The sequence below is a fragment of the Mobula birostris genome, chromosome 6, assembly GCF_030028105.1.
Source record: "Mobula birostris isolate sMobBir1 chromosome 6, sMobBir1.hap1, whole genome shotgun sequence".
Classification (NCBI taxonomy): Eukaryota; Metazoa; Chordata; class Chondrichthyes; order Myliobatiformes; family Myliobatidae; genus Mobula; species Mobula birostris.
In genome coordinates this window covers 94,224,683-94,240,463 of record NC_092375.1, presented here as the reverse complement: position 1 = coordinate 94,240,463, position 15,781 = coordinate 94,224,683, and the positions used below count along the sequence as shown (strand labels likewise).

Genomic DNA, 15,781 nt, shown 5'->3' with positions numbered 1-15,781 from the left:
ATAAAGGGGAAGCCTTTTAGGACCGAGATTAGGAAAAACTTCTTCACACAGAGAGTGGTGAATCTGTGGAATTCTCTGCCACAGGAAACAGTTGAGGCCAGTTCATTGGCTATATTTAAGAGGGAGTTAGATATGGCCCATGTGGCTATGGGGATCACGGGGTATGGGGGGAAGACTGGTGCAGGGTTCTGCGTTGGATGATCAGCCATGATCATAATAAATGGCGGTGCATGCTCAAAGGGCCGAATGGGCTACTCCTGCACCTATTTTCTATGTTTCTATGTTTCTAACCCAGATAAATGTGAGGTGTTGCACCTTGGTAGGGCCAATGCAAGGAGACAGTAGAAGAAGAAGAAGAAGAAGAAAGCCCTTAACCCCTTAACTCCAAGTGCAGCCATCGGGATGCCATCATGACAGCGTTTTTTTAGCAGACTTTCTTATTTTTACGAGACCGAGTTGCTAGCTCGATGCTCAACCCAGCACGGATGGAAAGCATGCAAGGGAGCCGGCTGGATTCGAACTCAGGAGCCTTCGCTCAGAAGTCCGGCACTGTTGCCACTATGTCACCAGCCGGCTATGTTTATGGAATGCTTGCTTTTATTAGTCGAGGCACTGAGTTCAAAAGTCAACAGTCTGATTTAGAGGACAAATGCTATTATGAAAGGCTGAATAAACAGGTTGTTTTCTCTGGAGCAGTGGAGGCCAAGGGAAGATCTGATAGAGATTTTTTAAGATTATGAGTGGCACGGATAGCGTAGGCAGGAAGTGTTCGTTTCTCAGGATTGAAATGTCTAATACCAGAGGGCATGCATTGAAGGTGAGACAGCGTAGGTTCAAGGCAGATGTGAGGAGTAAGTTTTTTACTCAGAGAATGGTGGTAAAGGCAAATGCACTTGAGGCTTTAAGAGACTTTTAGATAGACACATGAGTGTGAGGTAGATGGAAGGATGTGGACGTTGAGTAGGTAGGAGGGATTAGTGTTTGGGTGTTTTTGATTTGCTTTTTAGCTGGTTCAGCACGACATTGTAACTGAAAGTTCTGTTGCTATGCTGTACTATTCTATGTTCTATGTTACCTCAGCCTGTAAATTAACCTTCAGGGAATTCTGCAGAAGGACTCTCAAGCCCCTTTGCACTGCTGATTTGTGTATTTGCTCCCTGTTTAGAAAATAGTCTACACCTTTATTGCTTCTGCCAAAGTGCAGGACAATAACTTCCCTACACTGTATTCCATCCACATTTCTTTTCTCATTCTTTGCCTCCTGCCACTCTGCCAATCTTCTGTCCATGCATGTATCTTTCCTGTAATACCATGGGCTCTTATCTTGTCTAGCAGGTACCTTGTGTGGCACCTCAGCCAATTCTGTTTTGTCTATCCTGATTGTTATTTACTCAAAGAATTCCAATAGATTTCTCAGGCAAAATTTCGTTAAGGAAATTACCCTGACTTTGGCCTATTTTATCATGTGCCTCCAAGTACCATAAAACAATCCTTAATAACGGACTTCAACATTTTACCAACCACTGAAGTCAGGCTAACCGACGTATACTTTCCTGTCTTTTACCTCCCTCCCTTCTTAAAGATTGGAATGGCATTTACAATTTTCAGTCCTCTGGAACTATTCAGAATCTAGTGATTCTTGAAAGATCACTGTTAATGCCTCCATAATCTCTTCAGCTACCTCTTACAGAACCTTGGGGTGTAATCCATGTGACTTCAGAAGGCACATGATATATACATCCCCTAGAGAAAGAAGTATTCCAAAGGAAAGATAACACAACCAAGCTAACAAGAGAAGTCAAAGCCAACATAAAAGCCAAATAGAGGGCATATAATAGAGTAAATGGTAAATGATGAAGGGTCTCGTCCAGAAACATCGACTATACTCTTTTCCATAGATGTTGCCTGGCCTGCTGAGTTCCTCCAGCATTTTGTGTGTGTTTTGCTTGGATTCCAGCGGCTGCAGATTTTCTTTTGTTTGTGATTGGACAACAGAATTTCCTGATGGTTCTGCAGAAACCCGATCCGAGTGCCCTGTAGACTCACTGGAGAAGATCGGAGGATCCCTATTTATCATCCCCACTGTGATAAGATCTCAAACTGAGCAGTCTTAACTAAAGGGAATTAAATAAAGTGCTCTGGTTACTCACCTACATATTTACTCCAGAATTCATCCTGAAATGGAAAGGCAACACTGAATCAGACAGTTAATAAGGTGAGATGCCCAGAGTCGCATCATCTGAAAACTCACCAGTGTCACACTCTATATCGTGCAACTTTTACAAAGCAGGCAGATGGAGAACTTCCTGTGGTCCAGCAAACTGAGGGAAGACTTTTGCATAGCTGGCATTTCCCCGAACAACTTCTGCCTTCACTATCTAATCATGCTGACATTACTTACATAGTCACCCCAAACCTGACTCCAGTAAAATTAACCTCTTGATAATCCATAGGGCGCCACGTCTGTGGGAAGGGCCGGCAGACAAAGGATGGGTGAGAGGTGGCAATGCAAGAACTGTGGAAGGAACTGGAGGGAGATGGAACAGATGTGGGGTTCTGCAGCAGACTAGCTGCGATAGGTGGTGAGATACATGAAAAGTCGATAAAAGGATTGGCTGTATTTGGGAGTGAAATTTAATTGAAAGCCAGGATTGATGTGATAGGGGGCATGGAAAAGTGATGAGTGAGGCAGTGAAAATGGTTTAGTGTGATTCAAAGGCTGAGGTTGGTTGCATCAGGACCAGGAAATTGAAAGGAGGTGGGCTGAGAAACAAAAGAGCATTGGGGAGAAAATTGTGGAAGAAGGGAGTGAAATGGACAAAGAATTAGAATTTTAATGGAAGCTGAAAGTGTGGGATTTGGGAAAGAGGCGGTAAGAGTCTAAGAAAAAAATAGCTGGAGGTCAGGCAAAGAAATATGGTCATGGATACATTTTAATTGCCTTGGTAGGGCAAGAACAATCTATCTTATTCTATTCCATCAACCTGCTGCAGTTTGCAGCTAATTTTCCTTTTTTTCCCAGGGGATCACTTTGGGTGGAGATCAGTAGGGTAGAAAGGCACAGTAAGAAAGGAAAATGCTTGATGAGAGTGAGAGATGGGAGTGACAATGGGTGGGGCTGAGAGTAAAATGGGTGGGAACTGGGAATGTGAGTGGACAGAGGTGAGAGTGAGATTGATAGGATGTGGAAGGTCATGGATTTGGGGCAATATGCTGGTAAGTTAGGAGAATGGCTGACTAACAGAAAACAGAGAGTCAGCATAAAGTAGAACAGGAAATGTTGGAAACACTCAGCAGGTTAGGTCACGTCTATGGGAAGAGAAACAGAGGCAATGTTTCAAGTGAAAGGTCTTGCATTAGAACTGGGAAGGAGTGCAAAGACACCCATTAAGCTGCAGGAAATGTGGGGGAGGGAATATGGTCAACAGCACACAGAGCTACAAAATGCCGGTCGGGGTGGGCATGTTCTTCACTCCCAGAAAGAAACAAAAACTCACGACTTAATTCATATCACAGATGAGTGGCTTTAGTGAAACTAAGTTATCTGAAATTATAGAATTCAGAAGGCTGCAATGTTCCCACATGAAAGATGTTACTCAAGCTTATATGAACTGCTTTTCAGTCAGGATTTTTTCCAAATTATTTATTGTTTTTCCTTCTTTGTATTTGCTCAGTTAGGACAGCAGGGATGCCAGGCAGGATAGTGGAATGCTCCACTTGTGGGATGGGGGAAGGCAGGGAGACCACCAGTGTCCCTGATAACCTCAACAGTGAGAAGTGCATCCAGCTGCAGCTTCTAACAATCAGCTTTATGGAGTTGGAGCTGTAAGTGGATGAACTCTGGATCATTCAGAAGGCTAAGGGGTGATGGATAGGACGTATAGAGAGGTGGTTACACACAAATTGCAGGACACGGGAGACTTGGTGACAGTCAGGACGGGTAAAAGGATTAAACAGCCACTGCAGAATACTCCTGCAGCCATCCGCTTAAAACACAGGTATATCACTTTGGATACTGTCGGTCGGGGGCGGGGGGGGGGTCAATCAGAAGAAAGTCACAGCAGTCAGCTCTCTGGCACTGAGACTGGCTCTGTGGTTCAGAAGGGAAGGGGAGAGACGAGGCAAGCTATGGTGATGGGGGATTTGTTAGTTATGAGAACAGAAAGGAGACTCTGTGGATGAGAAAGAAATTTCTGGGTGCCAGGTTTGGGGACGTTTTGAATGAAATCTCTAACCATATCATTGTTACTTACCTACATGGAACATGACCTCTGGCTGCTCACCCTCCCACTTAATACTGAGAACTCAGTCCGAAATGTCCCAGACCCTGGCACCCAGGAGGAAAATTAGGTGGCCTGACAAGGTGCCCCCTCGAACCTATGGGAGACAGGTACAGAAATTACAGGGGCCCTAGCAGAGGTACTTAATGGCAGGCAAAGTACCAGTGAATTTGCCTCAGGACAGCAAACACCTCTTCCTCTAGAAAAGCAAATTTGTAGAGTGATTACAGACTGTTGTAAGAAACATAAGATTGTAATAGTAGGTGATTTTAACTTTCCACATATTTGACTGGGACTTCCATGCTACAAAAGTACTAAATGGGATAGAATTTGTCAAATGTATTCAGGAAAGTTTCCTTAATTGGTATAAAGCAATCCCAACAAGAGAGTGTGGAATACTTGATCTCCTATTTGGGAATGAGACAGTGCAGGTGACAGAATTTTGTGTAGGGGAGTATTTTGCATCTAGTGATCATAATACCATTACTTTCAAGGTAATTATAGAAAAAGATAGGTCTGGTCCTTGGGTTGAGATTCTAAATTAGAGAAAGGACAATTTCCATGTTATTGGAAAGGATCTGGCAAGTGTGGATTGGGTCAGGCTGTATTCTGGCAAAGGGGTACTTGGTAAGTAGGAGGTCTTCAAAGTGAAACTTTAAGAGTACAAAGATTATATATGCATGTCAGAATAAAAGGTAAAGATAATAGGTTTAGGGATCCTTGATTTTCAAGAGATGAGACCCTGGTTAAGAAAACAAAGGAGGTGCATAGCAGGTATAGGAGGATAGAAAAGAATTAGGTACTTGAAGGATATGAGGTAAGTATGAGAACACCTGAGAAAAAAATCAGGAGAGCTAAAAGAAGGCATGAGGTTGCCCTACCAAATAAGGTGAAGAGTATCCTAAGGGATTATAGAAATATGTTAAGAGAAAAAGGATTGCATGGGACAAAATTGGTCCTCTGGAAGATCAGAATGGAGCCAAACGAGATGGGGGAGATCTTACCAGTATTTTTTGCATCCATATTTACTCAGGAGATGGACACAGATTCTATAGAACTGAGGCAAAACAGCAGTGAAGTCATGGACCTTATACAGATTGCAGAGGAGGAAGTGTTTGCTACCCTGAGGCAAAATAGGGTGGATAAATCTCCAAGGCCTGAAAAAAGTGTTCCCTTGGACCCTGTGGGAGGAAAGCGCTGAAATCACAGAGGCCCTACCAGAGATATTTAAATCATCCTCAGTGACAGATGATGTACCAGAGGGTTGAAGAATAGCTAATGTTGTTTCACTGTTTTAGAGAGGCTCTAAAAATTTATGGGTCAGTGAGCCTGACATCAGTGGTAGAAAAAATATTGGAAGGTATTCTAAGAAACTGGATATAGGCTGGATAAACAAAGACTGATTAGGGATAGTCAGCATGGCTTTGTACGTGGTTGGCCATGTCTAACCAATCTTATAGTCATTTGAAGAAGTTACCAGGAAAGTGGATGAACGCAAGGCAGTGGATGTTGTCTACATGGACTTTAGTAAGGTATTTGACAAGGTCCCATTTGGGAGGTTCCAAGAAGGTTCAGTAGCTTGGCATTCAAGATGAGGTATTAAATTGGATTAGACATTGGCTTTGTGGGAGAAGACAGACCGTGGTAGTAGATGTTTGCCTCACTGACTGGAGGGCTGTGACTAGTGGTGTGCCACAAGGATCAGTGCTGGGCCCTTTGTTGTTTGTCATCTATATCAATGATCTGGATGATAACATGGTTAACTGGATCAGCAATTTTGTAGATGACACCAAGGTTGGGGGTCAGCGAGGAAGACTATTAAAGCTTGCAGTGGGATCATGACCAGCTGGAAAAATGGAAAAATGTGCTAATAGATGGCAGATAGATAAGTGTGAGGTGTTACACTTTGGGAGGACCAACCAGGGTAGGTTTTACACAGTGAGTGGGAGGACACTGAAGAGTGTGGTAGACAAATAGATCTGGAAATACAGGTCCATAACCATTAAACATAGCATCACCGATGGATCGGGTCATAAAAAAATCTTTATGCACATTAGCTTTCATATTACAAAGTACTGAGTACATGAGTTGGGATGTTATGATGAAGTTGTGTAAGACCTAATTTGGAGTTTTATGTGTAGTTTTGGTCACCTATCTACAGGAAAGATGTAAATAAGTTTGAAAGAGTATAGAGTAAATTTACAAGGATGTTGCCGGGTCTGGAGGATCTGAGTTATTTAAAGATTGGATAAATTAAGACTGTATTCCTTAGAACATAGAATATTGAGAGGAGAAATGATAGAGGTGCACAAAATTATAAGGGGTATAGATAGGATAAATGCAAGCAGGCTTTCTCGACTGAGGTTGGTTGAGACTACAACTAGAGGTCATGAGTTAAGGGTGAAAGGTGCAAATTGAAGGGGAACATGAAGAGAAACTTCTTCACTCAGATTGTCATGAGAGTGTGGACTGAGTTACCAGCACAAGTGGTACATGCGAGCTCGATTTCAACATTTAAGAGAAGTTTGGGAAGGTACATGGATGGTAGGGATATGGAGGGCTGTGGTCCCAGTGCATGTCAATGAGAATAGGCTGTTTAGATGGTTTCAGCATGGACCAGATGGGCTGAATGGCCTGTTTCTGTGCTGTAGTTTTTTATGGCTCTATGAATAGATCATTTTCAGATTGTCAGAATTAACTGGTGAGGTGCCAAGAGGATAAGAGTTAGGGCCTTAATTACTCAAAATCTGTATTAATGACTTGGATGGAGCAGCTAAGAGTACTGTAGCCAAACTTGCTGATAAAAAGGACAGTGGATCAATAGTTGTGAGGAGCCTACAAATAAGTTTAGTGAGTAGCCAAAATGGCAGATGGAAAAATGTGAGGTTACCTGTTTCGGAAGGAAGAATAGAAAAAAGCAAATTATTACTTAAAAAGAGGGAGTTTACAAAATGTTAGGTTTAAAGAGGTCTGGTTCTCCAAGTATCCAAAAACACAAACAATTAGCAAGTAATTAGGAAGCTAATGGGATGCTGGTGATTTTTTTAGGGAGAATATTTAACCCTGTTTTCTGTGATTATCCTTTATGTCTTCAGTTTCCTCTTTGATTTCATCTCTCTCCTCTTCTGGAATCTCTCTGAGATATATCACTTTCTGTTCATCCCTGAACTTCATTACTCCACTATCAGTGGATACACTCATGATCAGGATAGCTAAAGTCAGCAGTTTGAATACGCAACCAACTTGTACACTCACAGTTCGCTGGTCATCTTCAAAATATTCTCTTGCTTCTTCTTGTGAGCACCTCTCTTCGATGCACTCTCTCTCCAAGTCACCTTCTTTCAGTTCTTCAAAGAAGCTGTTCTCACGCCTTTGGCGTGTTAAGAAGTTGCTGGCCTTTTTGTCGGATACAAATACTTGAACAGAAGCAGACCATGTTAGTGATTATCCTGGCTCAATGATAGTGACTCAATGTCAGCTAAGCCTCCAGTCAGTAATAGTATAAGACTGGAACCTGGTCAGGTAGAAAGACAGAATCAATCTTGTGGAATTGTGTGCTTATCCCAACCTGCAGAATCTCAGACCTACCCTTACCTATAGAGCCATTGGCCTATCAACAGATAATAGGTCTGATCAATAGAGAAGGGAGTACTAGAAACTGATTATAGACCTAGGTCTGATCAATACGTTTTTGCTTTACCTTGACCATTTGAGTTGTAGGACCTATATCAGCTCTAAAATCAAAGCCTTATTCCTGAACTATACAATCTTCAGCCATTCCAATCTCTATCTTCTTTGATCTATCTTGTGCATATAGAATTATCATCTATTCTAGATGTACAGACACTGGGGCTATTTCTGGGTTACAGAATCCATATCTAGTTTTGGATATACAGCATCATGGCTCATCTCAAATATCAGTCAATTCACCAACATCGCAGTCCTGTGAAATCATGGCCCATCCTAAACTGCTGGATTATGGACATATGTCTGGATTGTGAAATGATGTACCTTCAGTAGTCCCAAGAATTATGGCTTTGTCCTGACTTGTTAGATTACAGACTACCACTGATATAGGAATAAGGAAAATGGAATTAAAGGATCATTTTTCTACTCAATTTAAAAAGATTTTGCTGATTCATTTACACACCTCTGTTAAGAAATAATGTTAATCTCAGATTTAAGATTAATAATTAGTTGAGCACCAGTTATCCTTTTTTAAAGAGAATTCTAAATTTCCACCACCTTAGTGGTGAAAATCTGGTTCTAGCACTTCTGTCTTAAATCCTTTGAGTATGGAATAAATCTTTCCCCTTTCACCACCTCTTTCCATTAAAATCTGAAAATCTCAAGTTAATTCTAGGGAACATGTTCTAGTTATGGCGATTTACCTGTGGAACACAAATGTTATTCTCACTTATTATCAGTACTCTCTTGTCTGCAACCTTCCTGTCCTCCTTCCATGTTCCAGCCAGGGTTGTGTATGGTGGGCCCTTTGTTCTTCTTTCCCCTAGATACAAAGGCCAAAATTCTACCATCTTTCTGATTATTGTCCATACTTGTCCAAGACATTTTCACTGATGGACTTCTTTGGACCACACTGGTCCTACTGATCTTTCTATGATCAAAGTGATTGACTTCTTTACATTTTAATGCTGCCACATAAATTGTTTGCAGGCTATCTTTATGGCAACTGTAAGTCCCAATATGTGATTTTCTCTTCCATAATTTAAATCAACTATAAGTATGTTGCTGTGCCATCAGAAGTCTTTATGGAACACCACTCATTACATCCAGACAATTTAGTAGCTGCCTCCTATCCCTACTTGAAGTTTCCCGCTGTTTTCCAATCATCAGGAAGATCATATAAGTTACAAATGTAGATTTACAGGATAACTCTATAACTATTCACTGAATATCTATGCAGTCTTTCTGTGATTAGCTTAAAATGTTCAAGGTAATTAGAAATTGGTTTGTAATGTCTCACGTACTGAAGAGATGACCCTAAACTATTGGACTGCTGCTCCCTGGTTTCCTGCTGAAGGACAAAATCTCTGAAAGATCAGTAAAGAGAATTTAAGCCTCAAAAGGAGCCACAGAGCATTAATACAGAAAAAATAATGCCTTAGGTCAACAGTAAAGACAAGCATATTTCAACCAGTCCAAGAAAGTGCTGAAGCAACTGAAAGCAAGCAAATCGTTTCTAGGCACAGTGTAGGGGTTGCCTGATTCTACAACAATACTGATGCCAGAAATGCAAAGGAAGAAATTTGAGCAAAAAACAAGTATTATTTTCAGAAATGTAAAGAGAGTCTAGGAGGTAAATTTGTTGGGATTTGCATGTCATGCTTCAAATTGTGGATTGTGAGCAACAATAAAAATATCACTCACATCATACAAACTTCGAAAGGAAAAATAATGTTAAAATAGAGAAGGCATTTAAATTTAGGTAAAACATTCATTTTAATAGAATTAATTCAGCCAATCAACGATAACGAAAGGGGCGACCAATTTGATAATATTTTTTTTATATAATTTAATAAAGTAAGAAATGTTCTTTAAATAGGTGTTTATAATTCATAGTAATTGTTACACTTAAATAAGTGAATTGGTTTCTTACAATTTTAAAAGGATGGTTAAAATCAATTAATGGCAAATTATTCAGAGGAAACTAAATATAGTTGACCAAAAACCCATTTTTTTCAGTACTTACAAATTAGAGATTTTCTGCAATCTCAATTATATGCATTTCCTAATAGACCTGATAAGAACATATTAGATGAAATTCTTAATATGAAACCATTCTATAATGGTTCAGTATCCAATATTTATGATATGTTGTTGGGAATGCGAAATTATTCTTTAGACAAGATTAAAAATCTTTGGGAACAAAATTTACAGACCTCAATTTCAGAAGGAACTTGGAATGAGATTTTTAAATTGTTTAATAATTCATCGCTATGTGCTCGTCATTCCCTCCTACAATTTAAAGTGGTTCATAGGACTTATATGACCAAGGATAAATTATCTTGTTTTTATAAAGATATATTTCCCTATTGTGATAGGTGTAACAATGGAGAAGCTTCATTTATTCATATGTTTTGGACTTGTCCAAGTCTTGGAAAATATTAAACACAAAATACTCTGCAGATGCTGGGGTCAAAGCAACACTCACAACACGCTGGAGGAACTCAGCAGGTTGGGCAGCATCCGTGGAAATGACCAGTCAACGTTTCAGGCCGGAACCCTTCATCAAGACTGAAGGGGGAATGGGCAGAGGCCCTATAAAGAAGGTGGGGGGAGGGTGGGAAGGAGAAAGCTGGTAGGTACCAGGTGAAAAACCAGTAAGGGGTAAGATAAAGGGGTGGGGGAGGGGAAGCAGAAAGGTGATAGGCAGGAAAGGTGAAGAAGGAATAGAGGAAAGCACAATGGGTAGTAGAAGGAGGGGGAACCAAGAGGGAGGTGATAGGCAGCTGGGGGGGGGGCAGAGTGAAATAGGGATAGGGGAAGGGAGAGGGAGGGAATTACCGGAAGTTGGAGAATTCTATGTTCATACCAAGGGGCTGGAGACTACCTAGACGGTATATAAGGTGTTGCTCCTCCAACCTGAGTTTAGCTTCATCATGGCAGTAGAGGAGGCCATGTATGGACATACCTGAATGGGAATGGGAAGCAGAGTTGAAGTGGGTGGGTACCGGGAGATCCTGTCTGTTGTGGCGGATGGAGCGGAGGTGCTCGACAAAGCGGTCCCCTAATCTGCGTCAGATTTCACCGATGTAGAGGAGGCCGCACCAGGAGTACTGGATACAATAGATGACCCCAACAGACTCGCAAGTGAAGTGTTGCCTCACCTGGAAGGACTGCGTTGGGGCCCTGAATAGTGGCAAGAGAGGAGGTGTAGGGACAGGTGTAGCACTTACGCTTACAGGGATAAGTGCCAGGTGGGAGATCCGTGGGGAGGGACGTGTGGATCAGGGAGTCATGGAAGGACCGATCCCTGCCGAAAGCGGAGAGGGGTAGAGAGGGAAGATGTGCTTAGAGGTGGGGTCCTGTTGAAGGTGGTGGAAGTTGCGGAGGATAATGTGCTGGATCCGGAGGCTGGTGGGGTGGTAGGTAAGGACAAGGGGAACTCTGTCCCTGTTGTGGTGGCGGGAGGATGGGGTGAGGGCCGAAGTGTGAGAAATGGAGGAGATGCGGATGAGGGCATCATTGATGACGGCAGAAGGGAAACCACGATCCTTAAAAAAAGAGGACATTTGTGACGTCCCAGAATGGAAAGCCTCATCCTGGGAGCAGATGCGGCGGAGGCGGAGGAACTGGGAATAGGGAATGGCATTTTTGCATGTGACGAGGTGGGAAGAGGTATAGTCAAGGTAATTATGAGAGTCAGTGGGCTTGTAGAAGATGTCAGTGGACAGTCTGTCTCCAGAGATGGAGACCGAGAGATCGAGAAAGGGGAGAGAAGTGTCTGAGATAGATCAAGTGAATTTGAGGGCTGGGTGGAAGTTTGAAGTAAAGTCGATGAAATTGACGAGCTCAGCATGGGTGCAGGAAGCAGCACCAATGTAGTCGTCAATGTAGCGAAGGAAAAGTTGGAGAGCAGTACCAGAATAGGTTTGGAGCACAGACTGTTCCACATAACCAACGAAGACAGTTATCACCTCCCTGCTTCCCCTCCCCCACCGCCCCTTTATCTTTCCCCTTACTGGTTTTTCACCTGGAACCCACCAGCCTTCTCCTTCCCACCCTCCCCCCACCTTCTTTATAGGGCCTCTGCCTCTTCCCCCTACAGTCCTGACGAAGGGTTCCGGCCCGAAACATTGACTGGTTGTTTCCACGGATGCTGCCCGACCTGCTGAATTCTTCCAACGTGTTCTGAGTGTTGCTTGAAAAATATTGGAAGGAAATAGTTTGAATTTTTTCTGTACTCTTTAAAGTAAATTTTAACTCTAATCCTTTGACTGCCCTATTTGGTATTGTTGGATGGAAAGATATCATCTTGAAGACATCTGATCTGCACATTCTGGCTTTTATCTCTCTTATGGCTAGGAGGACACTTTTGTTTAAATGGAAGGATGCTGTTCCACCTCATCATGCTCAGTGGTTACGGGATGTTACGGCATGTTTAAATTTAGAAAAGATTCGTTGTTCAATTTCTGAATCTAACCAAGATTTTCAAAATTTGTGGGGGCAGTTTTTAAATTATTTTCACAATCTTTGACTTCTTGTTAAAGTACAGAAGTTGGTTAATGGTATATTTCATTATCTGATAAGTTTCTTTTTTCTTTTTTTTCCCAAACAGCTTCCGCTTTGGTAGTGGGTGTAGGTCTTTTTTTCCCTTAATAAAATTGCTTATATTCTAATATACGAACTAATCTAATCCATATGAATATAGAGTAAGGAGTTTTTTTAATGTGATTCAATATACTGTATCTGGTATTATTATATTTTGTCTTTTGTTTTATAATATGTATTCTCTTGAACTTTGTATTCTTCTATATATAGAAATCAAAATCAATATAAATATTGAAAAAGAAAGAAAAAAGAGAAGGGAGTACTAGAAATGTCTTTGGGGTGAAAAAGTTTAATCTACTTCTCTTAAACCAATCTATCTTGGCCACAGAAAGCAAACCTATATTATCAGCTCCTGCTGCACAGACCAAAATACCAACAAAGGCTGTGTCCAGTGTGCAGTCGTGGGTCATCTCTTATCTCAATATGATTACGCGATCGAACTTAGAACTTCTAAACAGAATATGATTGCAGCTGCATTGTCAAGGTTATCATGTACATTTGTCAGGGAGAGAGAACATGACCTTCATAGTGGAACCAGACAAAGATGGTTTTCGGGTTATAGTAATAATATAATAAAACACAGAAGAAAATCTGTAAAACATGAGTCTACAGAAAAAGAATAGACAGACACTAGTCTAGATGAAGACAATATAAGTTGTTGACAGATCAAGGTCATATGAAATGGGAACACTGACTTGTCATACCAAGTGTATTGAGAAGGCAAATTTTAGGAGATCCTTGAATGGCATCGTGAATTTAGAGGAGCTATTGGGAGTTTTGATTCTAGGCTTGGATTATTTAAAGATCTAATATTACAAATCCAAAACATCGAACACACCTTCACAGAGATGAGAAAGGTTAACAAGGTGATTATTGGAAAGAGGAGAGTGATATCTTATTTATAGATCTTCTCCAAAGTGGATCAAGGTAAAACATGACCCATTTCAATATACTGCAATCATGAGAAATTAAGATTTTTGGCTCACCAGAAATATTGGATAGTAGCTATCAGTTTTGTTCATTTTTATCTGAGAGCATTTTGAAGCAAAATGGAATTAACCTAATGTTTTCTTCACTGTTGTATCCAGCATGATTTAGCATGGCTGAAAGACAAGAAGGAGTATTCAAAGAAGCACTGAAGAAAAAAAAAATATACAAGGGGTTTCGTTCCAATTAGGAAATTGTTGTGTTGTGTAATGTGATTTGGTATCTTGTGCAATTTAGAAAATAAAGTCAGACGGATACACACAATTCCTGCAAGGGATGTGCAAGAAAACTTTGAAGAATTGTGTCCTTATTAGTCTTTTCTGGAAGTTAATCCAGTGGTACCTGTGGAAAAATATTTACACAATTCTTCTAAATTACAACAAATTATATACCCTTAGCTGGGATTGAACACCATTTCATGTTCCCCTGTGAAGATCAAAGCTCCACAAAAAAAGCTCTGAGTAGCATAAATCAATACATACCATGAAAATATGAATGAAATGGGAGAGCGGTGTTAATATGTTCATCTATGGCAAGTATAATGAATGCACATATACAATGTAATTAGAAAGCTCAATGTATCAGCGCACATGTTCAGGCAGGTCTCTATATCTCTTGATATTTCCCCACATACTATTGCACTGATATTACAGTTATGAATAAAAGAGAAGTGTTGTATTCAGTTCTGGTTGCCCATTACAGGAAGGACGAGGAAGCTGTGGAGAAGGTGCGGAAGAGGTTTACCAGGATGCTGCCTGAGAGGAGATCCGACAGAAATTTATGAAATTAGGAGAGGCATAGATAGGCAGTCAGATTTCTTTCTCATGGTAGATATATGAATAGATGGCAGACCTTTAAGATGAGGTGGGGGGAGGGGCAAAATTTAAAGGAGATATGTGGGCCAAGATTTTACCCAGAGGGTGATAGGTGCCTGGAACGGGCTGCCAGGAGTAGTTGTGGAAACAAATACAATAGTAAAGTTACACGGCTTTTAGATAGGCTCATGAACATGCAGGAAATGAAGACACATAAATATGAATGGTGTGCAGGCAAAGGGATTAGTTTAATTTGGCGTCATTTTCAGCACAGGCATCTTGGATGTTGTTGTGCTATGTTGTATAAACATGGCAGAAGAGCAGGCAGACTCAAGAAATAGCTTAAATAATGAACAAACTTACAATAATTATAACCCAGATTAACTCATTATTATCACCATGTATTTGGCATCAATGGATGCCTTTTAAATGAAAACCTTACTCCACTAAATATCTTCCAATTCCTCACACTAAGCAAACTCCAAAAGAACTCCTAAACAAGAGCTGTGAGCAATTGTTTCAAATACTGAAGCATTCAGAGTGTAAGCTTTGATAGTAACCTTAAAAAGTCAGTGGCTCTTCCTCCTTAAGCTGAGGTTTACAAAGTCGGAAATTTACGCTGAGCCCTGTTTTAAAGTGTCTCACTGAAAATTTAGCACAAAAAGTTTACCAAGAGACAATACCTTCAGTTTTAGTTCCTGTGAGACTAATGATGAGAAGGAAAAGATTTATGGCCCAGAAAAGATTCGCCATGGTCCGTTTCTGTTAAAGCTTCTTGTATCTGAATTTCAGTGCTCTGACTAAATAAACAAAAGTTCAAAGTTCGGTGGCCAGATTAGTAAAACTCTTGATTCCTATTGATCCTCAGTTCGCATTGCCAGAGTCCTGTCTGATTTCTAGTCATAAGATCTCTTCCTTTTCAAATGGTGAAGTAAAGGCAAGAATTTAAGAACAAAACACCCTTCCTCCAAATTCATTGTATGCCTCCACTGGAGAAAGCTAGGACAGCTCCTTGTTTCAGGGAAAATGTAGTTCTCATCACCTTCTTACCTAAAAATTAGTCATCCCCACCCCCACCACCAAATTTCCCAACATAATATAAACTCATGTAGTCCAGGAAGTGACCTCAACTTTTAAAATATTTCTTCCATTCATATCTGGGTTGCACTTGTTGCCCTTGACTAGTGGCCCCTGAGTAGGTGGTAGGCAGTGACCTTCTTTATCTGTACCAGTGCACGTGTTATTCATTCAGGAGTTCCAGGATTTGGACCCACTGACCATAAGAGAGAGGCAATTTATTTTTCCACCTGTAGATGTTGTGGAACTAGGAAGGGAACTTGCAGGTGGTGGAATCTACTGCTCTTGTCCTTCTCGATGGTAGGTTACACATCTGAAGTGCTGAGT

The 15,781-nt window shown here is 40.9% G+C and overlaps 1 protein-coding gene across 2 annotated transcripts in view; it reads right to left on the bottom strand.

Moving 5' to 3' along the window:
* The window catches only part of LOC140199845 (coagulation factor X-like), a 70,268-nt gene extending 55,086 nt beyond the window's left edge, over positions 1 to 15,182 (bottom strand). For both annotated transcript variants that reach the window (XM_072262351.1, XM_072262352.1), the window contains exons 1-3: positions 15,061 to 15,182; positions 7,536 to 7,696; positions 2,151 to 2,175 (exon numbers count right to left, since the gene is read on the bottom strand). In XM_072262351.1, the coding sequence (XP_072118452.1) occupies positions 2,151 to 2,175; positions 7,536 to 7,696; positions 15,061 to 15,130 (256 nt within the window). In that variant the 5' untranslated portion in view covers positions 15,131 to 15,182. The remainder of the gene's footprint in view (positions 1 to 2,150; positions 2,176 to 7,535; positions 7,697 to 15,060) is intronic.
* Between the last annotated feature and the right edge of the window lie 599 nt (positions 15,183 to 15,781).